This window comes from Rosa rugosa, chromosome 7 (genome assembly GCF_958449725.1).
Source record: "Rosa rugosa chromosome 7, drRosRugo1.1, whole genome shotgun sequence".
Lineage (NCBI taxonomy): Eukaryota > Viridiplantae > Streptophyta > Magnoliopsida > Rosales > Rosaceae > Rosa > Rosa rugosa.
In genome coordinates this window covers 2470159-2496131 of record NC_084826.1, presented here as the reverse complement: position 1 = coordinate 2496131, position 25973 = coordinate 2470159, and the positions used below count along the sequence as shown (strand labels likewise).

At 37.4% G+C, this 25973-nt stretch overlaps 3 protein-coding genes and 1 non-coding gene across 21 annotated transcripts; 2 read left to right on the top strand and 2 right to left on the bottom strand.

Moving 5' to 3' along the window:
* Positions 1–1256: 1256 nt before the first annotated feature.
* LOC133722381 (uncharacterized) lies at positions 1257–5997 on the bottom strand. 18 transcript variants are annotated; one of them, XM_062149270.1, is made up of 12 exons: positions 5507–5968; positions 5267–5355; positions 5097–5181; positions 4835–4994; positions 4407–4757; positions 4181–4241; positions 3723–4072; positions 3495–3617; positions 3160–3281; positions 2782–2828; positions 2099–2191; positions 1257–1637 (listed from the first exon to the last, which is right to left on the bottom strand). In XM_062149270.1, exons 7-12 carry the CDS (start codon positions 3903–3905, stop codon positions 1462–1464), a joined length of 744 nt encoding a protein of 247 aa, XP_062005254.1. In that variant the 5' UTR covers positions 3906–4072; positions 4181–4241; positions 4407–4757; positions 4835–4994; positions 5097–5181; positions 5267–5355; positions 5507–5968; the 3' UTR covers positions 1257–1461. The 18 variants fall into 18 exon arrangements, 6 of the variants coding, with proteins under 6 accessions (XP_062005254.1, XP_062005255.1, XP_062005256.1 ...); XM_062149271.1 differs by having other exon boundaries at positions 4181–4244; positions 4681–4757; positions 5507–5964; XM_062149272.1 differs by having other exon boundaries at positions 4681–4757; positions 5507–5964.
* A 3769-nt stretch (positions 5998–9766) lies between these two features.
* Positions 9767–9845, bottom strand: LOC133723990 (small nucleolar RNA J33). The gene has a single exon (XR_009853410.1). It is a non-coding gene; the product is annotated as a small nucleolar RNA J33 (small nucleolar RNA).
* A 9160-nt stretch (positions 9846–19005) lies between these two features.
* Positions 19006–21296, top strand: LOC133721099 (V-type proton ATPase subunit F). The gene is made up of 5 exons (XM_062147624.1): positions 19006–19083; positions 19326–19405; positions 19943–20024; positions 20695–20777; positions 20903–21296. The coding sequence occupies exons 2-5, from the start codon at positions 19343–19345 to the stop codon at positions 21065–21067; spliced, it is 393 nt and encodes a 130-aa protein (XP_062003608.1). The 5' UTR covers positions 19006–19083; positions 19326–19342; the 3' UTR covers positions 21068–21296.
* A 1273-nt stretch (positions 21297–22569) lies between these two features.
* LOC133720436 (light-inducible protein CPRF2) lies at positions 22570–25899 on the top strand. The gene is made up of 6 exons (XM_062146727.1): positions 22570–23085; positions 23964–24060; positions 24286–24496; positions 24877–24952; positions 25045–25170; positions 25263–25899. The coding sequence occupies exons 1-6, from the start codon at positions 22690–22692 to the stop codon at positions 25632–25634; spliced, it is 1278 nt and encodes a 425-aa protein (XP_062002711.1). The 5' UTR covers positions 22570–22689; the 3' UTR covers positions 25635–25899.
* The last annotated feature ends 74 nt before the right edge of the window (positions 25900–25973 follow it).

Here is a 25973-nt window from a genome sequence, read left to right as displayed (position 1 = left end):
GTTAGTTGCTTAATATATATTGACTATAATATAAAATGTTCCTTTATATTCATCCACGTTCCTATGGTTTGGTGGTGTTTGAATGTTTGATGCTGGCCTGAGTTATAAGCCGATCAGATGTTGGTTGGCACAAATATGTCGCTACTGGATTGTTATATTGAGCATAAGGCCCAAGCTAAACCAAACTAAACAAAAGAAAATAATAAGGCATGATCCATGCAAAAGAAAATATGAGGCATGATCCAGAGACATAAAAGGCATGCTATGTGCAGGTGGAAATAAGTACAAAAGAAACAGAAGGCACTACTAGGATAAAGTTCATAGACATCAGTTCACAACTGATGTTAAAAAAAAAAAAATCTGATGTCTTAGTGGGTGATGTTAAAGATCACCAAAACTAAGACATCGGTTCACAACTGATGTCTAGTTTGCCACAAGACATCGGTTTAAGGTTCAGAACCGATGTAAAAACGTTTATGTGATCACCATTTTGGTGTGTTTATCTATTGTCGAACCTTCATATTTTAGCATTAGGTGCTTAATGAAATATAAGTCTAACAACACAATTATCCATTTTAACATCGTTTCTGATTTAGAAACGATGTCTAATAATATTTTACACATCGGTTCTAATAAATTTTTACATTTGGTTCATAAGCTAGACATCGGTTTTCTACTTAGATCGATGTCCATAGTTACTCTAGACATCGGTTTTTGTTTATATCTCGATGTCCATATTAAATTCTAGACATCGGTTTTGTATTTATATCGATGTCCATAGTTAATCTAGACATCGGTTTTTGTTTATACATCGATGTCCATATTAATTCTAGACATCGGTTTTATGTTTGTATCGATGTCCATAGTTACTCTAGACATCGGTTTTTGTTTATATATCGATGTCCATATTAATTGTAGACATCGGTTTTGTGTTTTTATCAATGTCCATAATTGTTTTAGACATCAGTTTTAGTTTATATCTTGATGTCCATATTTATACCAGACATCGGTTTTTGTTTATATATCGATGTCCATAGTAATCTAGACATCGGTTTTTGTTTGGCAACTGATGTATTCTCTCTTTTCTAACATCGGTTTTTGTTATCAAACTGATGTAATTTATATTTTTTGACATCAGTTCTTCATCAGTAACTGATGTTTTTTTCTTTTCTTGACATCAGTCTATGAATTCAAACTACTGTTATAACCCTTTCGTGCTGTATTTGGTACTAAAAAGTTGATCCACAAATAACATGAAATTCAAATATTGGGGAATTGCATTAATTTCTATACAAAATTAGAGCTTGAGGTAGCTTCAAAAATTTTGCACAATAAACCCTAACCTACTTTAAGGCTAGTCTAGAAGATACCACTACTGCAATAACTACATGCAGTATAATTTGTTCACAATTCATCCTGATATCACTACATCTACTACAAAATAGTCAGCAAAATCTAGCCTTACTCAAAATCATATTGCCCTGCAGCATTGACATGACTGTGAACTAAAGAAACAAGTTCATGAAGAGCATGGACGGCAACCAGCTCCAGTTCATGCAAAGTAGTTTCTTGCTTTAGCTCTTTTCCTTCAAGATCCTGCCTCTCACTCGCCCGATCCAAATCCTTGTCGTTCTTATCTGGCTAACATATAAAATCATGGCTGTCAGCAAAAAGAGAAATGCCGCTTGCATAAACATGCACTTCATCTTATATGTTATCACATTCCAAAGGATAGTTTAGACCTGATCATTGTCAAGAATTAGCCTGAACAGAACATTTGGATTTCCATCTTATATTATCAAATTCAGCTGCATAGTTTACTTCATTTGGAATAGAACAGAACAACCAACTTTCTTTACCTTGAAAGTTGAAACATGGAAATAATCATTTTAAGCACAAAAATTATCCTAGTTTACTTGAGTTGATTATCACGGTACCAGAAACTAACAATTTTCAGCGCTCCATTTGCCTTTTTACAGGTGTTCCAAACTATATTCATGTGATCATGTCTATTACATCAACTCCCAACCAAAAAGGACGTAAACTAATATTTTTTCTTATGGTAGTTACGAAGAAAATAAAGGGCACAATTGAAAACCTGAAGTCGTAAGAGAGGTACTGCAATGCATCACAAAATTTGGTCCTGACTTGGTTGGCGTCAGTTGGCTTCTGACTTGGTATATAAAAGGTCCTGCAATCATTCGTGAATCAAAGCCACATGTACCAGTTATTCCCTCATGACAATTTACATTCATCTTATTGCATGAGCATCAACTAGAAAGTTTGAAATTCCACTGACTCAACCTTGACATTAGTCATCATTTAACTAAGCTATGAGGACTAAAGCTGCATTGAGGAAATTAACTACCAGAAATGCATTGTCTAAGCTCATACTACCCATAGAGTACTTTAATGGTCACTCAAAAAAATCAGAATTTTGACAAAGAGTAGACTCGGTACAAGTAACATTTGGTGAACTCAACTCTATGTTATCAATACCAAGGCGCTGTCAAAGAGGCCAATTTCAAATTTCAAAACCAAAACCAAGTGGACATGCAATAACTTGGTGCAAAACTTCAAACATATAAGAAAGAGGCCAGTTTTATAGTCCCCTAAGTTCTATATCCAGGATAGAGCACTGGAAACTCCAATCTCACAACAAGAGCAAACATAATTCCTAGAAATGATTATATGCTAAGATCTAGCAGTACCATTGGACAATCAACAAATTATCCCCAGCATGAAAAGGACCATAAAGAGAGGCATCAAAGAAACCCATACCTGCGCACCTTTTACTTGCATCTGCTGAATAAGCTCGGTAAAGACCCCTAAAACGCAGAGCACAACCATATCATAACAATTAGTGGTAAAATCTACAATGCTCCACGTTACATGGCATTATTTTAGTTAATGGTGTCATCTTTAAAGCTATCTTTTTAACCTGTTAATTAGGTTCTAATTAGTAACTTAAAATATTAAATATAAATATCTTTATTTATTCTCAGAGAAAAATTAAAAATTAAAAGTTTAAGCTACTGCAGTTCTTCACAGAGTTTAGAAGAAATAAAGGCATAAACAAGTAGTTCAAGAGTCCAAGATTCACTACAGTGAATCCAAAGTGCTAAAAGTAGAATTTAAAGCTTCCAATATATGCCCAACCAATGCAAAATGCCAGCGACAATGCCCCAAAACAAGATCTTTGCGAAGATTACATAGAGTGGAATGCCTACTCTCCTTGAATGCCAAATCCCAACAAAAATGTGCTTCTGGATCCAATATATCTGCCACAAGTAGCAAAAATATTACTCATATCAGTATTAGCTGAAAAGTAAAGCTATAAAACCACTTCAATGGAAAAGAGAATGCGAGTAATCATAGTCAGCTATGTATAGCAAGCATGACTGCATGAGCAGTCGTATCGAATGAGTTTCGGTGAGATAATAATCTATCTAACATGGTAATTGCAGGAAAAGAATGAAGGTATGTAAATGTACTAGCGTATTATGGGGGTCCTTGTAATACCACCCGTTGATGAACCTTGCAAAGATGCCTTCAGCTGCCATAACGTAGACAAGCATAGCATTCATGCCAATCCATTGCAGAGGGAGAAACAGGTACTTTATATCCCAGATATCAACATGGAATGAGAGGATATCAACTTTTATAAAGAGGAGTAAACAAAAAACTTAAAGATCCAAAATATTTCCATGACAATATCATACCATGATGTAGAAGGCTGAAAACACCAAAGCTGCTGCTCCAGATGTTATGCGTGTTGGGTGTAGGTAATTCTTTGGGTGTTTGGTGATGAGAATGATCAACAGAATCACCACAAGTGCAACACCAATGATCAATAACTTACAATTTGAATTTATTAAATGCCATGCCACTTCAAGTCTAGGCATCTACCAACCGCCTTTAGCTTTTGGAAAATCAGTCTTGTTTTCCTTTTAAGCTGCATGGTTTGATTCAATAGAATTTCTCTGTTCTTGGAGAACTTATCATCTGTTTGCTTAGTTAAACAGACTTTGAGTTTCTATAATATGATGATCCATACCAAAAAGTAGATAGGCTGCAGAGAAATAAATATAAGTAACTTCAAACATTTGCTACCAGAATGCATTTAAAAGGGGACAAAAACAGAACAAACAGGAAAACGGATGGCGAAGTTAGCACTTACATATGGTCCACTTATATAGTCATTTTGACATAGCAAGAGTCATGAAAACGAATTGCAACAACTGCTGAAAACAGAAAACGAAAAGGAACTAATTAACTAAATAATTAGTCAGTATAGAAAGTTAGAAACATCCCATTGTGTCTAAGACAGAGAAAGCTTGCATCAGAAAACTCAAAAGAATATCCTGTTTGTTTCAGTTATTCTTTTAGAGAAAGAGAAAGCTTACATGAGATTTCCTCAGCCAAATCACATTCCAAGTATAATTACCTTTTGTAGAGAAAGAGATTATTTTCCTGACAATCTAGAAATCAAATCATTATGGTCATAGTGTGTGGTCATTTTGGGTTCCCACAATCAAACTCCTACACGCTCTTCAGGAATTAGAAATAATCTATTCTTTCTTTAAACCCTAAACCCTATATCTATCAATGTGCAGAATGATTGGCCTATCCCTCATTAGATGTATCCAATGCCTTTCTCCATGTAGCAAGAACAAGTACCTTCATGAATATATCAAGATCACCATCGGGTTTTATCCCCGCAATCTTTTCTCTTCTTGCTAGTTCTACTAGCATATCTGTCACCAAACATTCATGTCAACACTTCATCAAACACAAACCATGCACAAATAAGTACACATTTCCCAAACCTTACCATATTTGAATCCAACACCTTGACACCGTCCTGCAAAGTCAAGAGTCTCCCTTACAGTCATCTCCGCCGCAAACCAGTCCTGTTGACTGACATAAGCCGACGTCCTCTGCGGCACAAACTCGTTTAAGCCATGGCCATTGTATGTTGTGCTACCTGACATCTTCAAAGTGATCAAACATAAACAAATGAGTACTAATTGAAGCTGAAGTCTCAAAATCAGCAACTATCATAAACTTCATGAGTATGCAAGATAAACCACTACCTAAAGACCAGTTCCAAGGCGTCCGGCGAGAGCCAATAGTAGCGTCGTCTTGCCGGAGCTCGGTGGACCCAATAACAACGTCAATCTGAAACACAGCACCAAATATCTTATTAAAGTTCACTGGACTGAAAATTCAGCAACTCAGTACTAGTCGAAGCTTAGATAAGTACCTTGAAGGTCTTATAATCCCACTAATGTTGTCTAAAATCGTTAATTTGCTTCTCTTGCTCCTTAATAGCCGTAATTGCCTCAGAAGTGCCTAAAATCACATTCAGAAAAATACAAAAGTCTAATCTTATTTCCAACCGTTATATGGGTAACGAAAATTGAATCAGAATTAAAGAGAGCACAAGCATGAATCAAATTTACGAAATCACAAACCCAGAAAACTATAGATTCAAGCAAATTACTGTCGATGAGAGCGATGGCCGTCGCCGCCTCGACGGTCGAAGAGAGGGGCTGAGAAGGGGAGGCCCGTGGAAAGAGAAAGGACAGACGGCCACTGCAGCTCCGGCTTCGGCTTCTCGATCTCAGCAATTGGGAGATTCGCTGGATTTCAGAAGAGAGATGAGAGAGAAGAAGGCGGACAAGGAGGAGGAAATCAAGCCATCGGAGCCAGAGAAGGCGAAAGAGGTCGTCGGTTACTGGACGGGGGCGACAGATGACTTCGGTTGCGGTGTCTCTGTATCGCGGTGTGGGGAAAGAGGACGATCGGTCGCGGTGTGGGTGAAAGAGGAAGTCTGTCTCGGTGTTTCTGTATCGCGGCCGGTGTGGGGAAAAGTAGAGGAAAACCTAGTCAATCAGTCGTGGAAATCTGACTAAGTGTTGGGAGGGAGTGAAAATTTGGCTCCCGCTTCCTTAATTTTAGACTTAGTACATTTCCGCGTTTTTTTTAAATTTTGTTTGAAAAGTATAGACATCAGTTCAGTATAAGAACCGATGTTAATTATTTTATAGAAATCAGATTTTTTAGAACCGATGTTATAAACGCAATTTACATCAGTTGAAATCTTAACCGATTTTAAAGACATGATGTCTATTAGCATTATTCTAGTAGTGAGGGTAGAAGTTCTTATAACACCCATAGAAGGGTAGAACATACTATAGAGAAAAACCATAGATGCCTTAACCAACGAAGAAGAAACTGCGAAATTCTAAACCTGAGAGTACGAGGCCTAAGAATTTAACACCCAATTGCAAAGAGACTGACAAATACAGATCGCTGAGAACTACCGTTGATGGCCAGTTAATTAACTTGTGATCCTAACTTAATTAACATTGTCAGCCTCAGGGTTTTCTGAATCCAACATGAAAGCCTGAAAGGCATGATTTGCAAGACAATCCTTAGTTAAAACTTAAGAAAGTCTGGAGATGGTGTGGTGTGTGTTGCATGAGGTGAATGTAAAAACGATCGAGGGGATTTTAGAAATGAAAAGTCTCAAACTTAATCAGTCAAAGCTGCTAAGCACCAGTTTTGTTCTGTACAGTGCACAGAGGACCAGCAGGTTTACAAGTTTCAAGTTAGTCCTTTTGGTTTGGTGGCCTGTGGATTTGGGTCTTATAGCGCATTGTTATTAGTGTTAGAATGCAATTTATTTCTGAACATCTAAATACTTGATTATTAACAAGGCTATGCCAAATATAAGATTGTAATTCTAGAACAACATGAATCAAGAATCTGCTGCATATTGAACATTATATCTAGAAAACAAAACTGATAAAAAGTATATGATACTAACAGGATGTAGTTCCATAATCCATTGATGCTTCTCCTAGATGCACCCTCAATCTCAGATTGTTAATGGGACAATTTTGTTTGAGGTTTGGTGTTCTAGCAGGGATCAAATGAGGACGTTGTAATCCTCCTTATATCAGAAAAACTGTTGTGGCAGTTCCTTCCATTAAGCAACTGCCTTATAACTTCCTTATGTTTATCTGAATGGATTAATCTAAATAACCATACATGTTTGAATTCAAATTCAAAAACAGACTGCATTAATAAAACTATTTTCGATTACAAGCTTTATTAAATACTCTGATGTTACAAACTGAAACTCTAAAACTCCTCACAATGTCAATTTGCAGAAAGTGTTGATGTCTAGTTCAATAAGGTCTTACAATCTCCCACTGAACTAGATATCATACATAATCAACTTACATTGTTGAGTTGTTTTCTTAAGTGTGCACAAGAGTTCAAGGACATCATCTGTTTTTCAAAGTCCTGTCAATTTTGCTAAACTGCATTGAACTACAGAAGATTACAATGAATTGGAAAATCACTAGTCTTCTATGATCACAATGCAGCAAGTAAAATTACATGAAACTACCTCAAGTATGATCTTGTACATGTTTACTTTATTTACAGTAATCGATTTGTAAAACATGTTTGATCCAAAATTAATTTCAACTAGATAAAGAGCTGTATTAACTTACTGATTTGGCATATCAGTATCAAGTTTTTCTGCATATGTACATATTCACTGATTTAGTATATCAGTATCAGGCTCTTTATATGTACATGGTTCTGCATATGTACATGTTCTACCTATACAGCAACCAAATGTTGAAACTTAATTTTATTCAAATGATAGATATCAAATGATGACTTCATAAATGACTGACTGACTAAAGAAGATACATTACCTGATAGTACTTCACACAATATAATCAGCTTGAAATTCTAGACTGTCTCTCTCAGGGTCCCTATAAGGAACAAAATCTGCTGGACCAACTTCTCTGCTGAGGTGATAGATGGCCTTTGTTGATAGTTCATAATTTTTGCAGGCCAGAGGGAATAATTGCCAAGGATTTTTTTATCCAAGACTTTGGCCACTGCAAGTTAATTTCATTTATTGACAAGATGATATCAGAAATTGGGATTGATAGAGCTGTTGGGGGTTATGTTAGATATACTCTCCCTCTCTTTGTGGAAGCAACAAATGAAAAGCCGACTCGATCCTGGCTTGCTGCTGAAATATTATGCTCGTGGAAGTGCCCAGGAGGAAGTGCTGTAGCTTCATTCTTACCTTCATTGAGTGCTTATGCGAAGAGTAAAAATTTCTCTTCATCTCAAATGGAGAAACCTCGGTTCATGATTCTTGGTGGTGGTCTTGAGTACCAGCGAGTTTCTAACCTATTGTCAAGTTTTGATACTCTTTTACAGCAGGAGATGGACCATTTAAAGATGACAGTAGCAAAGATCGAAGCACGCCACCCTGATCCTTCTGGTGGAGAAATCTATTTCTTGAGATGCTCAGAAATATCTTCTTGCAAAAGACATATCACTTGTTCTTAATATCAAGAGGCCACTTTTAGAGCGCATAGCTCGCTGCACAGTTGCTCAAACAATTTCATCTATCGATCATCTCTCTTCACAAAAGTTGGGCTACTGTGAGACATTTCATTTGGAGAGGTTTCTGGAAGATCTTGGTTTTACTGGCCAAAATAAACTGGTGAAGACATTGATATATTTTGAAGGCTGCCAGTTGCTTTACTCAGTTCTGTAAAACTCATTTAATTTATTGTTCTTTCAAACCTGCCAAACTGTGGACCAAAATACAACATTTGTGTTACCACATATTACAAATATATAATCCTGGATACCCTAACCTTTCTCACTCCAATTTTTCCATTTCTTCTAAACTCTGGTTTGTATGTTCTGCTCTTGAACCTTTTTTTTTTCTTCTATTTCACTTTGGTCGAACATCTCATTATAACAAGTTGCTCTAAGAGTTCTAAAAATTCTTATCCCTCTTTCTGAACTGCCGAATTTGAAATTTTTGACTTTTCTGAATGTTCAATAAAATATGCACTAATTGAGATAGTCCAACCATTGGATGTATTCATGGTGGGTGACGTTGCCTCCATGCAAATAAGTACAATTAAAGCCAGCAAAAATGTCTTCACTGATGTTAATCACCCTGAAAGTTTTACTGATGCCACCTCAATTCAAGAACCAAAATCAATCAAAGACATCTGGATGACCATAATGCATTCGAACTTTCAAAGGATTTACCAACACCTGTTGTCCTAAGATGGCAACTTGTTTCCTGACCTGACATAAACCAAGCAAGTGTGAAACAGAACCAGTAAAGACATGCTCCCTAACTCCCAAGATCGTAAGCTTCCGGATACCATGATAGTGCCTGTATTCTTCCAATAGATTCCGCATTTTGCATGCCTCCTCAAAGTTATTGTCTTGGTTCATATCAACAGGATTGAACATAATATCATGATTTTGATTCTCTGGTTTTCCCTCTCCGAGCTTTAAGGGACTAGGCAACTTAATGCAATAGAATTCAACTACTTTCTCTAATTAATTATCATACTTGACAAGAACAGAATAATATTCCTTCTCATTCGTGCCAGTTGAAACCTCATCAATATAGGCAATTCGAAGTGCTTCCTTAGTTTTCATTAGATATAAAATTTCATCAGCATGGAGATCTTTCTTTGCCTTTTGTTTTCCATATATCTGGCATGCAATCATATACATACATATAACATATATATATATATTTCATCAAAGTAGTTCCAACTTCATGACCTTTGTACAATGAATTCACACAACTGCTTGTTCTACTTAAACTCCTGGAAGAAGGTGACCTCTCCGAGGTCAAATCGTCCAAACCAATGTCTCGCATCATAGAACCAATTTCTTGTGAACCTTCCCGAATGTCCATCTCTAATGCAGAATCCAGAAAAACAACATCTTAAGAGCTCAAAAATAATATATCATCCCCTTTACAGTTCGAGTAAGTGTATGCCCTCTTTAAGATGCCCAAAGCCTGAGTTCCCTCAACATCGTTGTCCGTATCTCATCATCATTGCTTATTCCTTCTCGACGCATCCTCTCCATGTTAGACTCTTGCATCTGCTTTATTTACAATTAATTTTGCAGGTGGTTCCTCCCTCAACATATGATCAAAATCTTGGATTCTTAGATGCAGTTCAACTCCACCTTTCTATTTCTTAAGTTCAATTCATTGAGCAACTGAATCTGATTGATACTTATAAGAAAATGCATGGCTGTATGCAATTCAATCTAAGTCAGTCATAGTAGTGCTGTAAAACTGAAATTATGCACTAAAAATATATGTCCCAAATGTTAATTCAAATTTTGAACAACATTTTAATGAAGTGCAAATACATTAATCAGCAGACTAATTTCTATGGTATTTTCAAGAATTTTGGTGTCATTTGTGACACACTTTTCTCTGATATCATATGAATGTCTAATGACATGTATATGCTACTCAAATAACCAAATGTTTGAATACTAATTTCTTTGGAAACTAGAATCAAATTAATTTTAAGTTTAAGTGAGTCTTTTGTTTTCTGTTGATAAATGAATCAGTTTATGCATTTATATAACAACCATTTTGATGGCAGGATATATATATATGCATAATCATGATCCAGAAAGCACTTCAGTTTGCATATAATCATGAATACATGGCTACTTTGGCAGCATACTATGTTGTGATCATATATGCAGCAATTTCTGAAATTATATTCTGTCAAACACATATTCAGGAATATTGTAATACACCATCTAATCAACTTGCAGAGATATGTATCATAAATAAAGCATGATGATTTTATCAATCTTGTAGTGTAATTGAAAATCACAAATTGAACATATATAAGCACCATTTATGCATTAATCGAACAAATTTGAATTACAGTAAGGATTCCAGAACATGAAACTGTTATGCAGCAATATGTAAGATGTGATCATGAGACTTGAACCGAAACATGAATATCTTAACAATCTTAATTTGAGCATAGTAGGCTCTGATACCAATTGTTAGAATGCAATTTATTTCTGAACATCTAAATACTTGATTATTAACAAGGCTATGCCAAATATAAGATTGTAATTCTAGAACAACATGAATCAAGAATCTGCTGCATATTGAACATTATATCTAGAAAACAAAACTGATAAAAAGTATATGATACTAACAGGATGTAGTTCCATAATCCATTGATGCTTCTCCTAGATGCACCCTCAATCTCAGATTGTTAATGGGACAATTTTGTTTGAGGTTTGATGTTCTAGCAGGGATCAAATGAGGACGTTGTAATCCTCCTTATATCAGAAAAACTGTTGTGGCAGTTCCTTCCATTAAGCAACTGCCTTATAACTTCCTTATGTTTATCTGAATGGATTAATCTAAATAACCATACATGTTTGAATTCAAATTCAAAAACAGACTGCATTAATAAAACTATTTTCGATTACAAGCTTTATTAAATACTCTGATGTTACAAACTGAAACTCTAAAACTCCTCACAATGTCAATTTGCAGAAAGTGTTGATGTCTAGTTCAATAAGGTCTTACAATTAGGAGCTAACTTTCTTATCACAAATTCAAATCAACGGTAAGATGGCCAGAGCAAATTTCATAGCAGCTGTTTGGCTCCAAAATCAGTCTGGATAGCAAACTATCTCTTTTGAGTGCGCGAGCGTGCCAACACCTTTTGGTGTAGTCATCGGGGCGTCCCTTGACCTGACTTCTTCTTAAACGCTGTGGACGAGGAAAGCACTAACCTCGTCACCAGGTTCTTTTCTCTGCCTTTCGGAAAAATACTTTTTGCCTTACGGATAAGGACTTGTGGTGTGATCTCTTGCATCACCGAGTCGATACTTAGTGTTGTAGACTAAGTAGAGCAATCATCGGAAAGTAGGAGAAAACACGGGTTTTGTTAAAGCGTGACTTTTGCTTTGCTGGGTTGCGAGGGCGTTACCCTTGCTTCGCTGGTTTCAACTAGATTGAAGGTAGGTTGATCCTGAGAGGCTTTGATAATCTGTGCAATTAGTTGAATGAAGAGTTGTGTGTTTTGTTGTCCATTGAAACCTGGTATTTATAACTGGGGTTTCAACAGTTCCTTGCCAAAAAAGGATTATTGATTGAAGATTCCTAATCGGTCTCTGCTACTCGAATCCTATAAGGGCTCGTTTTCCTTATGGACTCCGGAATGGGCAAAACTATAACCCAAACCCAAGTAGACTTATTTTTGGGTCGCAAGTATCAGCCCGCTATGCTGAATCCTCTTAAAGGAAATTGCAAAAAATACTTTTGGGCTCAAACAGCAGAAAATAGCAAAATGAAAAGCATGCATAGCTCTGAAGCGAGTGCTTCTGCTTGTTGTTGACACAATTATTCACAGAAAACAAAGTCATAGCGACCAAGCTGTTGCATTAAAACAACAACAAAAAAGAGTAGTAACAAGTAAATGCTTCTTCAAAATCAAATCCAAAAACATTGCTCATAAGTTAATGAAATGTATTTTCCTCCTGCTCTTGAAGAACATTTGTTGAAGAATTTTAAAAATTACATAAAAGAAAAATGTTGCAAGCACGTAGTTGTTTTTTTTGAAAGGAACACGTAGTTGTTAACAAGAAACAGAGAAATAAGCGATACGATAGACATAGTAATAAACAGCAAAATGATAAGCATTCATGTTCTGAAGCACTTCTGCTTGTGGTTGACACAATCATTCACAAGGAAACAAAGATATAGCAACCAATCCATTGTTTGTTCAAAGAAAAAAGAAAGTAATCAATCTGTTGCAATTAAACAGCAATTTAGTAAATGACAGTTGCAAAAAGATACTGAAAAACCTCTCAACTCTATCGTTTTGGCTTCCACCACGTAAATGTTAATCAAAATCTGTGAGACACAAGATTTCAACATACAATCCACACAAATCTATCATTTACGCTGCGTTTGGATGAGAAAATTTTAAAATCTAGAACTTTATCAATTAAAATTTCATTAGTTGCAATTTCCATTACTTGGTTGTAGATTTTTAGAATTTGGAATGTATAATAAATTAACAAAGTTTAAAAAAAACTAAAATATTAAGAAAGAAGAAGTATACTGTTTTGGAAACTAATAAAGAGATAAGAAGAAACTTTTGCAGGAAATTTGAAGTGACATCTATTTTGATGGAAATTGAAGTGAGGAAATTAGAGAATCAGTTCCTTCATTCTTTTTCCACATAAAAATTTATAATTTTCACATTTAGAATGTCAAACGAGGTAATTCATGTTTAGGAATTATGAATTCATCATTTTCATTTAAATTCCCTCTTTTTTTCCTTCATCCAAACACACCATTATAGTCTATGGACTTCAAAACATTCCAAATCATTTAAAATCTAAACTTGAATGGAAAAAAAAAAAAAAAAAAAGTGGGTATAAATACAATACACCAACCTTAATCTCTCCCTAAAGTCTTGTTCATATTTGATTTGGACCGCACGATGCTGGTTTTCGAGTCCTAACCCAGCAATCACCACCGCCAATATGCTAGAAATTGTTGAAAGAATGGCCCATACACCACTCTTGTCAGCCGGAGAGGGTGAATGGGGTACAAAGGCTGGTGGAGGAAGGGGTACAAAGACTGATGTTGTTGTCATTCTTATCCACCAACAAATACTCGTTCTTGATCAGACTTGCAATGCTGACACCAACAGCTGCTCTTGTGGGTACAAACCTGCATTTTTCTAACCCAGTACACTTTTCAATTGCTGCACTTGCTAGCTTGTGCCTATCCATCGGTCCAAAACCTAAATTGGGTTTCATTACCTTCATAAGCATGCACTGGATGATAAAGCTCATGTCATGGTTTACTCTTTCCACCACATTCCTCCCTCTTGTTATCCTCCAGTACTGGTTGGGGGATAGGGGAAGTGAATGTGAAGTTGGTGTTCAACTCAAAGTGATTAGTTGGCAATATATTCTCTGTATTTGGTACCTTAATGAGAAACTTGTTGTTTTCCTGTGACAGTGAATTGATCAATGAAACCAAATTCTCATGGGAAATCCTTAATTCAGTCAATATTTCCGAAAAAATCCATGTATCAGCAATATCAAAAAACTTCAGGAGAGTAGCACGTGTAACTAACATATCCAACTCAATTCTTTCTGTCTCAAACAAGCATTCAACGGTGCAACTGCTCAGTGTGTAAGATATTTGCACAAATTTTCTGGATCCTCTCCGTTTGGGAGTGTTTTGGAGAACTTCAACCATGTTCACCAACTCTTGAGGAATAGTTTAATATTTTCAAATTATGCATCTTTAAATGACGAATGATGAGGGGATGTTGCAAGGTTCATCACCATCCGACCATCTTGGTTTGATGTTTTGCCAACAAAACATATTGAACGAGTTTTGCATCTGTCAAAAAAAAAAAAAAAATCATTTGGCAACACCTTACTAAATGCACCCACAAACTCTAGGCGGTGAAATGTTGAAAACTAAAGTACAACCAGCGAAGTCATTATCTTATGATCATGGACTACAATGTGACATTGCCATGTAGTGGCAAAGACTAATAAAATTGTCTAATTTTTGTGGGGCTCAATGCATAAGGTAAAAAGAAAATAAGGGAAATGCCTCGTTACACTAATTCTAGGAAAGTTTTTCATCCTTATACCATTTTTTTATATTTTTTTTCTGCTTACCCATTATAACTCTTATAAGTTGTTCCCTAATACCCAATTAAGTTTTTTATTTATAGCTTCTTATATATCTCCTTCAACCATGCCATATCTTGAGGATTCCAACTAAAAGCATCTGCTTAGAAGGCTGAACCCTAAAAAACCTTCAGGTTGCAAATTTCTTCTCGTCCGGTGGCGCTCGGAAGTCGGGTCTGGCCTTTGGCCTCCCGCCGTCATGGGATTTGGTGTCGATCGGGAGAACTACTACCCATGGGACACCGTCAGGGGGATTCTCTCTGGTTTTGTCAGTTGTTTCAACTGGGATGGTGGAGACGATGATGGTCGTGCTGTCCAGGCTGGTATTCTATCCCCGCTAATGGGTTTCTTGGACCGCCGGCGTAATGGATCTTGATCGATGGCGGTGTGGTTTGCAAGGCTGGGATCGGGGATGGTTTGGTCCGTTGTGATGCAGGTCTCGGCGGCGTGGCTTAGGCGACGGGTGATGCAGGTCGTGGCGGTTTAGATCTTGCACCGACAGTGCCGCCATGGGTTCGATCGATGGTGTTGGGCCGTGGGGTCGGGGAACCCGGATAGGAAGATCTCTGCCGGAAGACGACGTACGACGAGGGTGATGGGAAGGATGGCGGACTGGGCCCGAATCGGGTTGCTGGGCCTGGAGATCTCCTTGGTGATTGCCCTGTTGGGCTTTGTTGGGCTGAGGTTCTACCTTAGTCCATTAACTTCTAAATTTGGGCTAGGGTTTAGGCTCTTTCCCCAGACCTATGTTTTTAGCTTTTTGTCTAATTACCATAAATTTCCTTGTATTAGGAACCTAATGAGTGTAGTTTGGCTTGTCTATTCGCTATGGTTTTTTCCATAGCTTATAGGCTCGCTTTTAAGTGAGCGATAAGTTCAAATATAGTTGGTCTATCCTATGTGTCACTGTGACTCCTCCACGAAACCTTGTTCTGGCCATTATTATGTGTCAGCGGGTGGGTATGTAATGGTCTTCTTAGCATGCGCTATTATCAATGGAATTACCATTATTTCAAAAAAATTAAGTTTTTTTTTTGTGTGACTATCTTGCCCTCACCATTTTGTCACATAGAGAGAGAAAATGGAAGAGAGCATAGGAGACTTTGCCGAACTATGGTCATCGGCCGCCGAAATCCAGTCGCTGGATTCCGGTGATAGGTCACGGGACTCTGTCGGAAAACTCGTCTGATGTCTCCAAAGAAGTCGTCAGAGATGTCATAGGTCACCGGAGATTATTATTACCCCCAATAAAACCCAAATAAACTTTTATTGTCCCCCCCCCCCCAATAATAACTTTTTATTGGGGGGCAATACAAATTTATTAGAGGAAATGAGTACTAATCTCTCTAAAATTAGATAAATAAAATTTTGATTAAAGAAGAAGATGAGGAGATTACAATAATTCAAAACCTTTTATTGGGTGGCAGCTCATATCATTTGAGCTCTCTCTACCATATTCTTCCTCCTGCTTTCCTCAAGTACTAGTAGAGTAGTAGGGGGATAAGGGAAGTGAATGTGAAGTCGGTGTTCAACTCAATGCAGCCAATTGGGAAGATATTCTTTGTACTTCCCTTAATGAACCTGTGATAGTGATGGATCGATGAAACCAATTCCTTGTGGGTAATCCTTAATTGAGTCAGTATTTCCAAAAAGATCCATGTTTCAATGTCAAAATGTTCTTAGAAAGCAGCCTGCGCAGTTGACACATTGACAGATCCAACTCGATTCTTTTTTATTGCAAACATCATGCAATGGTGCAACTACTGATAGAGTGAATCATTTGCACAAATTTTCTTCGTTCTTATTCGGGAGTTTCTGTAATTAACTCTGTCATACTTCAATCATGTTCACCTACTTTTTAGGAGGTTAATGTTTTAAAATGATGCATCATGCTCTTATTAGATGACCAATGAGGACCAACTGTTGCAAGGTTCATCACCATCTTGCCATCTTTCATTGGTTTGTTGAGAAGATATTTCTTCAAACTTACATGTGTCAGCCAATGCACTCTCTGTTACCACAAACTCCAGATTGTGCAAGGACAAGGATGAGGAATCCTCTTGTTCTCCACCAAATAATCTCCCTCACCATTGTTAGCATTCTTGCTCCACATCGGCACAATGTATGCATCTACCAAGCCTTTCGATATAGAATTTTGAAAGCCGTAGAGACACAACTGACAATCGGAAGCTATTCAGTTATTTCTTTATTCCCCACCACTCATCTTTAGCCGAAAACAGCAATTTGGTACAATGAGCTGAATCTTGTCTTTGGTTGTCCCCATAGTCCCCCTCTAACGCCATGCTTTGCAAAGAGACTCCAATAGATCTTTGTCAGTCTGCTGGTCCTCCTGTGTGGCAAGAACAATGACCTCAGTATGGCATTTATTATCACCGGAAAAACCAACAACAACAAACGAGAAATTCCACATCTTAGCAGATTCATTTGGGAATACCCATCATTTTTCCGAAAGGGAAAATCGTCCAAACAGTGTCTGAACTTTTCCAGACTATTAATTTTCATACCTATACTTCAAAAAATATCAAAATGGTACCTGAGAGTTTGAACCCGACCCAATTTCCGTACCTAGCAACAGTAAAATCGTTAATAGAGTTAACTTTTGAAGGATATTTTCGTCATTTTACTATTCACCGTCTCCATCCTCTTCTCCTCCTCCACCGAAACCATCACCAACACCTCTCTTACTGGGTTAATTTACTTAACATAAATTATGTCTATGCATTTGCATGTGCAATGACCAGAGTTCTAGTTCTTTTATTTTCTCCTTGGAGTTTAGAGTTTGGAGGGGCTGTGAACTAAGATTTCATGTTTATTTTTCTTTTCACCATCACCAACACCTCATTGTCTGTCCTTCCGGGTAATTGAGCTGCAATCTGACCACTTGTTGTAGCACAAAACCTCATTTTCTCTAAAACCCAGAAGATGAATAAAAGCTCTTGAATAATTTCCAGAAAAGAAAGAAAAAAGATCAAGTACCTGTTGCCCAGAACTGCATGAAGCTCTATTATCAAATTCTCTTCCTGCTGTGAGAATGGACCTCTCTTCAAATCAGGCCTCAGGTAGTTTATCCACCTCAACCTGCAGCTCTTCCGGTCTTCCCCCATCTTTGTAGGCCTGAAAATCATGTACACCGTCATACACCATAATCATATGACACATAATTAGAGAAAGTAACTTTTTTTGTTTAGTCCTGTTGAAAGTGATGGACTTTAGGAGTTGGAGTACTAAGTTATTTACCTGCAAGCTTAGGGACTGAGCTCCAACAACCACAATGGGGGAAGAAAAGCAGAGCAGCAGTCAAGGCAAAGAACCAGACCAACCCTCCGCGGTCGGAGAATCAAGTCTCCGGCAAGCCATTCAGTCCATCTCGTCCCTCATCTCCCTCACCTACTCCATTAAAATCTTCGCCGGAAAATGGAAAACCATAACAACCAAGCTCGGAGAACTCGACTCCAGCCTCGGCGTTCTGTTGATCGAAGACTTTAGCTACCGGTTTTCTCCGACGGAGCTCATGTAATCGGGCATGGGTCAAGTCGAATTTGCTGGAAACGGAAATAGCGCGGCGGTTCTGGAATTCCGAGGCGGCCTTCTTCAACAGACCGGCAAGGGTCGGGTTTTCCATTTTCTTTGATTAAAAGAAAAAAAAAAGAATCGCAGAAAAATATAAGAGTGGTTGTTATAAAAATTGGGTTTGTGAGAGTGATGGTCTGATGGGAAGGGAGAAGTGAGGGAACGTTTCTATAGAGGATCTGTTCATGGAAGGTACGATGCGGGGGAGGGTGGAGCTAGGAAGGAGATGAGTGACACGTTGGAGGAGGAGAAGAGGAGGATGGAGATGATGAATAGTAGAATGACGAAAATATCCTTCAAAAGTTAACTCCGTTAACGATTTTACTGTTGTTAGATACGGAAATTGGGTCGGGCTCAAACACTCAGGTACCATTTTGATATTTTTTGAAGTATAGGTATGAAAATTAATAGTCTGGAAAAGTTCAGACACTGTTTGGACGATTTTCCCTTTCCGAAATGATAATGACATATCTAAAAGATAGATGCTTCAAACCAAAAAAAAACACCTACAACTATGATGAATCAATGATAAAAAGCCTGAGAATTTAGAACACAATATATGGCAAAGAGACCGAAAAATAACAAAGGAAAACTTATAAAGGGTTCACAACTATCGGTGATGGCCAATTAACTTGTCATCCTAACTTAATACATTGTAAATTCTCAGGGCCTGCACATCCAACATTGTCTTGCACATCCTATGTGCAGAAGGTCAGGTCAACAAATCCTGTAAACAATTTTTTGTTTGGGCCTTTGGCCCATGTAACCCCAAAAAAAAAAAGGTTCGACCCGGATCCGAATTCAGGAGGTGCTTTATTTTGGTTTTTTCGGGTCTCTCCCTCTCCCTCTCCCTCTTTCTGCACAGATCTGTAATACTGAAGCAGAGTTTCTCTTATCAATTCCAAGGTACACGACTTATTTTCTCTGATTCCATTTCTTTCAAATTCTTAATATCAGTGATCGATTTTCCATCCCAGTTCAGGATTTTATATAATTGATTTGCATAATTGATAATATGATGATTCAACTTTTACTCTTACTAGATTAAATTTCCTGATATGATATGATGACTATACTCACATGCCTGCCTGCCTTGTAAATTAGGCAAATTCAATTATATTTGATGGGTTTTATTGTTCTTGGTGTAGTTACTATCAAACTTATAATGGCTGGAAGAGCTGCTATCCCTAATAAGAGCTCGGCGCTCATTGCCATGATCGCTGATGAGGTATGGATAATTTTCTGCTTCGTAAATTTTCGATTTTTAGTTGGTCATATTTGTACATGTAAATAGTGCTGATTTGGGACCAAACTGTTTTGATGATGTTCAGTTAGGATTTTTTTCGACTTCGGTACAATGTTGATGCAACTGAAGTTTTCATCTCTGCTTCCCCACTTTGTGTCTTATGAATTAGAGGAAACAAACTTCTTTTCCGCTGATTTAAAGGAAATCGTGTGTTATTTTCCAGAGAGTTATAGCGTTTGTTATTTTATTCGGTAGCTGCCTTGCCTTAGAGATTATAAACTCGTTACTACTTTTTTGTATTTTAATTACACCATGAAACACTAGACGTTTGGGTGCTCAGGATCTTTTTTATTCTGTGGTATGAGTGTCAGAAGGTTCATGCTTACACCCCCATCTGCAGTTTTTTTAAAAAGGGTGTTTATGAGTGTTACGAGTATTCTATTATTTATCCATGATGGAGATGAATCACATCTTATGAATGTGGAATACCCACTTGATGACGTGATTGTTATCATGTAGGACACTATAACTGGATTTCTGCTGGCTGGAGTGGGCAATGTTGACTTGCGCAGAAAGACAAATTATCTTATAGTTGATTCAAGTAAAGTTACTGCTATGGATGTTTTCTTTTTCCTTTTCTGACTGAGCTTTGTTGATGCTTGAATATTGGAACTTCGTCCTTATTTGTCCTTTGCTTTTTTATATGCATGAAGATAGGCAGTCAGATTAAAATGCCAATTGTTGTCTATAACCCTGAATCTATATATAAGATACTATTTCCAACTAATACTGAATGAAAGGTGACTGGGTGGGCAAAGGGAAGGAAGTTACAAGTTTCTAAGAAATGAATTCTATGTAAAATTCCTACCAAAAATAGTTTCTCTTTTTGATGAGAAATTGGTTTGTTGCAAGTTTTAAGGCCTTCTGTTGATGGTGAAAGTTAATCTTTTTTTGTTTTTACAAGAGGATGATTTTGTATGGTTGATTAGTGAAGCAAAGTATAAGGCTACATAGTGGGTAAGGCAGAGAAGTTAAATTTGTTTTGCTGTCATGATGCTTTCATTTTACTTCTTTCTTCTTACTAGCAGCTGTTGAAATCAAACTACAAGCCTGCTCCTTCAATGAAAAATCTAGTTTTGTTTTTTTTTTTTGGCAAGAATCTTAGGCATTGTATTTTTTTTTGTTTTACTATATATTAACATTTCAATAGAGGTTCATTCGCTGGTGCTCATTTCCTTTTTAATAGTATGTGTTTCTGTTTTTCTGCTCAGAAACAACAATGAAACAAATTGAGGATGCATTCAAAGAGTTTACCACAAAGGATGACATTGCAATTGTCTTAATCAGTCAATACGTAAGTTCTCATACTCTGAAGAAGTACTTCAACTTATGGTTATGGCTTCTTTGGTTTGCAAGGTAATGTCCTTATGTGCTTAAGTTCAGGATGAGAATTATGACTTTTCCCTTCTTTCTTACCAGGTGGCAAACATGATAAGGTTTCTAGTTGATAGCTACAACAAGCCAGTTCCAGCTATATTGGAAATCCCTTCCAAGGATCATCCGTACGACCCTGCGAGTGACTCAGTTCTTTCGCGAGTCAAGTACCTCTTCTCTGCCGAATCCGTGGCAGGAGACAGGCGTTGATCAGCGTTACGTATTTGGTTATGTTTTACTCATCAGGTCGCCAAATAAGTTTTGCATTTGATACCATATATGCTCTTTGCCTTTGTGCACACCAAGTGCTATATTACAGACAGCTTGCAGTTGGTTTGCTACATCTGTGTATTCTAGATTCCTTGTGCGTCTATTTATAAATACCAATGCAATTTGGGTGTTATTCTACTTCAGTAAAATATATTGGTCCTTGCCACTCTTTGGTTTGTCTTTGTGCATCTGAAAATGACCTTTCCCTACTTAAAGATCATTATGGATAAGCTTGAAGGCAAACGGAGATTAGTTAATTCTAACCCCCCCAAAAAAAAAAAATCGTGAAAGAACCTTCCAATGGACGTCCGCCACAAGTGTTTGACGCATTTCATTCATCAATGGAACCTTTATAAAATACAGTAACTTGGGGCCTATACTGGCTCAAAAGAAAAAGCACAGGGACAGGGTGATAGGTCAATTTTTGTTTAATTATGGTAAGGGTCCAAGGAATTGAAAGCAAAAAGTTACAAAGGCTAAAGTCTAGTGGTAGGAGCACCAAGAGGAGCAAAGAGGAAGAGACAAATGGGACTTTAGGTGCCTTAAAAATGAGAACATATTGGACCCTCAAAGAAAGTGTGTGGGGGAGATTTAGTGTTTATCCACAAGAGGATTATGGAATGGAAAAAGAGCCGCCGCATCCCCTCTTCTTAGCTTGCAAATCACTCCTCCAATCTGAAAGAACTAGTCTTCTCTTCCTTTCACATTTAAAGGAAGAGCCATTTTGATGTTTCCTTGAGCCGAAAGAAATCAAAGATATGATTAAAAAAGGATGGACATGACTTGATTACTACTTACCACATCTATCATTTGTTTGCTTCAGTTTCTAATCAGAGTGGAAAGATAAGGCTTGAACGTCATTAATACAAAACTAACTATTTATCTAGTGATTTTTCTCTTCATAATATTAGATGAGGTCTCAAATTCGATTTTTCTTTATATATGTATTAAACGTGAGATGAGATTCAAATGCTCATATATACGGTGAGATATTACTATTCTGTCATGTGCCTTACTTAGAAACGTTTTTAACATTACCACATCCTCTGCTTTCCTTGATCCATCTTGAATGAGTTCTATGTATTCAAACACTTTGAATAAGTCTTGCAAAAACCCTATCATAACTCACCTAAATTCTCAAATGTGAATCAATCCATTTAATCAAGTTTCCAAACATGTCAATTCTTCCATCCATATACCAAGAACCAACCCAAATTTTGATTTTCCAAATTGTGTGAACACCATAGATAGGAAAGAAAACTAGCAAAACCTCATTTCCCCCACAAAGATCTCCCCCACAAAACCACAAACGTTTTCCCTATCAATTTTCTTTTGAATTTTAGTTTTTTCAAGGACCCCACAGAATATAATTATCCAAAAAATTTGCCATAATCAATACAGAAAATCTCCATCTCACCATCAAAAAACAAACGTAAAAATTTCCCATTTAATACACATCAATTGATTCCCAATTTTCCATAGTGATAGTAAAAGTAGACATATTAAAGGATCCCAAATCAGATAAAATCCAAACTAGACAATAGGAGAGAGAAAAACAAAAGATGGATAGGGTGTTCTCTTCCATGGGTGAAATGTCAGACCATCTCTGGTCTTCTTCTTCTTCTGCACCAGTACCACCTGGAACTAATGTGAATGAAGATGAAGATGAGCTTTCCAAAATGAACAGGAGCGCTTCAGAGTGGGCCTTCCAGCGTTTTCTCCAACAAGAAGCCTCTGTTTCACCTTCATCTTCCTCACAAGCTCAAAATGATGTTGAAGAAACCAAGGTCAATGCAACAAGTATGGCCTTACCAAATGGGCCAAACCCCACAAACACTAACAGCAGTGCGGCGCCGTTTAAGGCTCCTAATGTTCCTGTTGATTCTGAGGAGTACCAGGCCTTCCTCAAGACCAAGCTCGATCTGGCTTGTGCTGCTGTGGCCTTGTCTCGTGTAAAGGTTAGTGCTTTTCTTTCTGGGTTTTGTGAAAATCTGGTTAAAACTGAACTGGGACTTGGTAACTTGGTAGATATGGTGATTTTAGTAGGTGGGTTTGGATAAAGTTGGAGTCTTTTTTTACTTTTGACTGTGTTTTGATTGTTGGTGAATGTAAGATTTAGGAGTAGTTTTTTATTGTTCTAGAGGGATGAAGGTTTTGTACTGGTTTGTTTGGTGTGTGTTTCTCTGTTACTGTTTAGGTGGGTAGATTTAGGCTGAGATTGGTCGATGTTGGGCCTCATAGAATGAACAAGAAGAGGAGGGAGAAAAGTTAAAAGAAATTATTTTAGTTTGACTGGGAAATTTGGTTGTGGATTTGTGGGTCCTTCATTGTAATAGCAAAAGTAAATTTTTTCTGGAGTGGATGTAATTTTTCAGAAAGAAAACAAGGGGTAGATCCTAAGGCAAGGAGTTATATGAAAGAAGAGCAGTACCCTGTTTGATGATTGACCAAACCAAGACAAGGGATCCAAATAAGGATAAGGGTTAGCATTTTAGACAGTAGATATTACCGAGTAACCAGGTTTGTAATATCATAATGAATAGATCACTGTCTTTGCTAATTAGGCTACTTAAAGTGTCTGGCCTTTGAAAGTGTGAAGCTTTCTCTGTTATCTGATTAAATTGAATCATTGCTGAACTATAAAGAGCTTTTGATATGAAAGTTAAAATCCCGAAATTAGCATAGTGTACCGATCCCAATAAATGTGTGATCGCGTCTCATATTTTGTTTTGCGTGTGATCTTTCCTCTTCGTTTATCTTGGGTTGAAATAGATTTGAGGCAATGCTCTTTTCTGTATAGATAGACGCTAGCTGATATGTTCTGGTCGTGTCATAGGGATCTTTAGTGAAAGCTCAAGATTCTGCTTCTTTAGCTGACAGTGGGCAACAGGCTTCCGATGCTTTGCAACTGGGTTCTCAAGCCCCCCTTGAAGGTTTGCATTTCTCTTTTTATGCATTTACAATGGTATATGTTTAATTGTATGATGTATACCATGTCTAGATATAGGAGCATCTCTGCAAAGGCATCCACTTTTGATCTTATTCCTTCTACTTTTCTTAGATTGGGTTTCTCCATTGAGTATTTATAGAGCTGAGTATGTCTTGATAAGAAGTTATGTACTCGGAATATCATCCACTTTTTCCTGTTACCCATGTAGGAGCTGGGAATGATTTATGCAGGTCATATGATAAGAATGCTACTGCACCACTTGGAATTCCTTTATTGCCAACGATACAGAGTAGATCTGGGGCTTCAATAAGGCAAGCAACAAGTGGATCATCAAGAGAACTCTCAGATTATGAGGAAGTTGAAGGAGAAACTGCAATGACTGAAAATATGGACCCTACTGATGTGAAACGTGTGAGGAGGTAACAAACTTTTCTAATGGTGGTTTTATAGGCTTTTGTATTCTTTAGGTACTGGGGGCCGGGGAACTAGTTTCTGAAGGAAATGGTATAGGTCAATCTCATTATTGTGATCTTAACTTGTTTCATGAGAGTTGCTAACACAGATATCCTATCCCATCTTGGTAAAGTTCCTCAAAGAAATAGTACCAGAACTGTCAACGACTTAATTTTTAGTAGTTATGCTTGTTTGGTTCCAAGTCTATGCATGCATGGAAAACAAAATGATGTTTCCTTTTCTCTTTTTGGACTAGTGAAATTGTTAAGATGCATGATGGGTTTACTTTTCTGACTTTGAATAAAGTTCGTTCCACTCCCTTGCACTAATTTGTGGTTGTTTCCAGAATGCTCTCTAATAGAGAATCAGCTAGACGCTCAAGAAGAAGAAAGCAGGCCCATTTGACTGAGCTTGAGACACAGGTTCAGACTGCTATTTACTTGCCACCTCTTGGAGTCATTGTTCTTGCATGTGTAGTTTCTGTCTTCTGATCTTTTTACTCAATGTTATACAGGCATCTCAATTAAGAGTTGAGAACTCCTCTTTATTGAAGCGTCTGACTGATATAAACCAGAAGTACAATGAAGCATCTGTTGACAACAGAGTTTTGAGAGCTGATATTGAAACATTGAGAGCAAAGGTAACATGGGGGCAAAAAAGAATCTAGATATACACAAGTATTGGTTCAAGATGGGGCAAAAATTGATGTGATTTTGTTGTTTTCCTTTCCAGGTAAAGATGGCTGAGGAGACGGTGAAAAGACTAACCGGATCAAACTCTTTGTATACTATGTCAGATGTGTCCTCAATCAGCATGGCACCATTTGATGGAAGCCCTTCAGAAACATCAGCAGATGCTGCTGTTCCCGTGCAAGATGACCCAAACCATCACTATTTCCAACCTGCTTCCACTAACTCTATGCCAACTGACTTCAGAGGCAACAATGATTTGGCAGATAATACCCCTTCAGTTGAAAATGCGCAGCAGACTTCTGCAGCAACATCAACAGAAGTGGTGGGAAACAAGATGGGACGAACACTTTCCTTACCGCGAGTTGCTAGCTTAGAGCATCTCCAGAAGCGGATCCGCGGTGGAGAGCAATAGTTTACAAGCTCAATGATCATCAAAGCATGAGGAAGGATTTATTGAAGAATGCTGTTGCAATATTATTTTGGGGCTTAGTTATGTAAAAATTCCTATCACTTACCCCAACTACATTGATGGATATTTTTACCATCTACCTCGTCATGTGATGCCATGCATGGAAAAGACTATTAATCACATTGCTTCCATAAGCCGGTAAATGTCTCTGCTTGAGAGCTGATTACTGCATCAGTGATTTATTTGCATAGAAATTCTAATTAGTTCAGCTGTTAGTAACAAAATGTATGCAGCTCATCTCTCACCCCGGATGAAAACGACATGTAGTACTGTTGCGTAGGA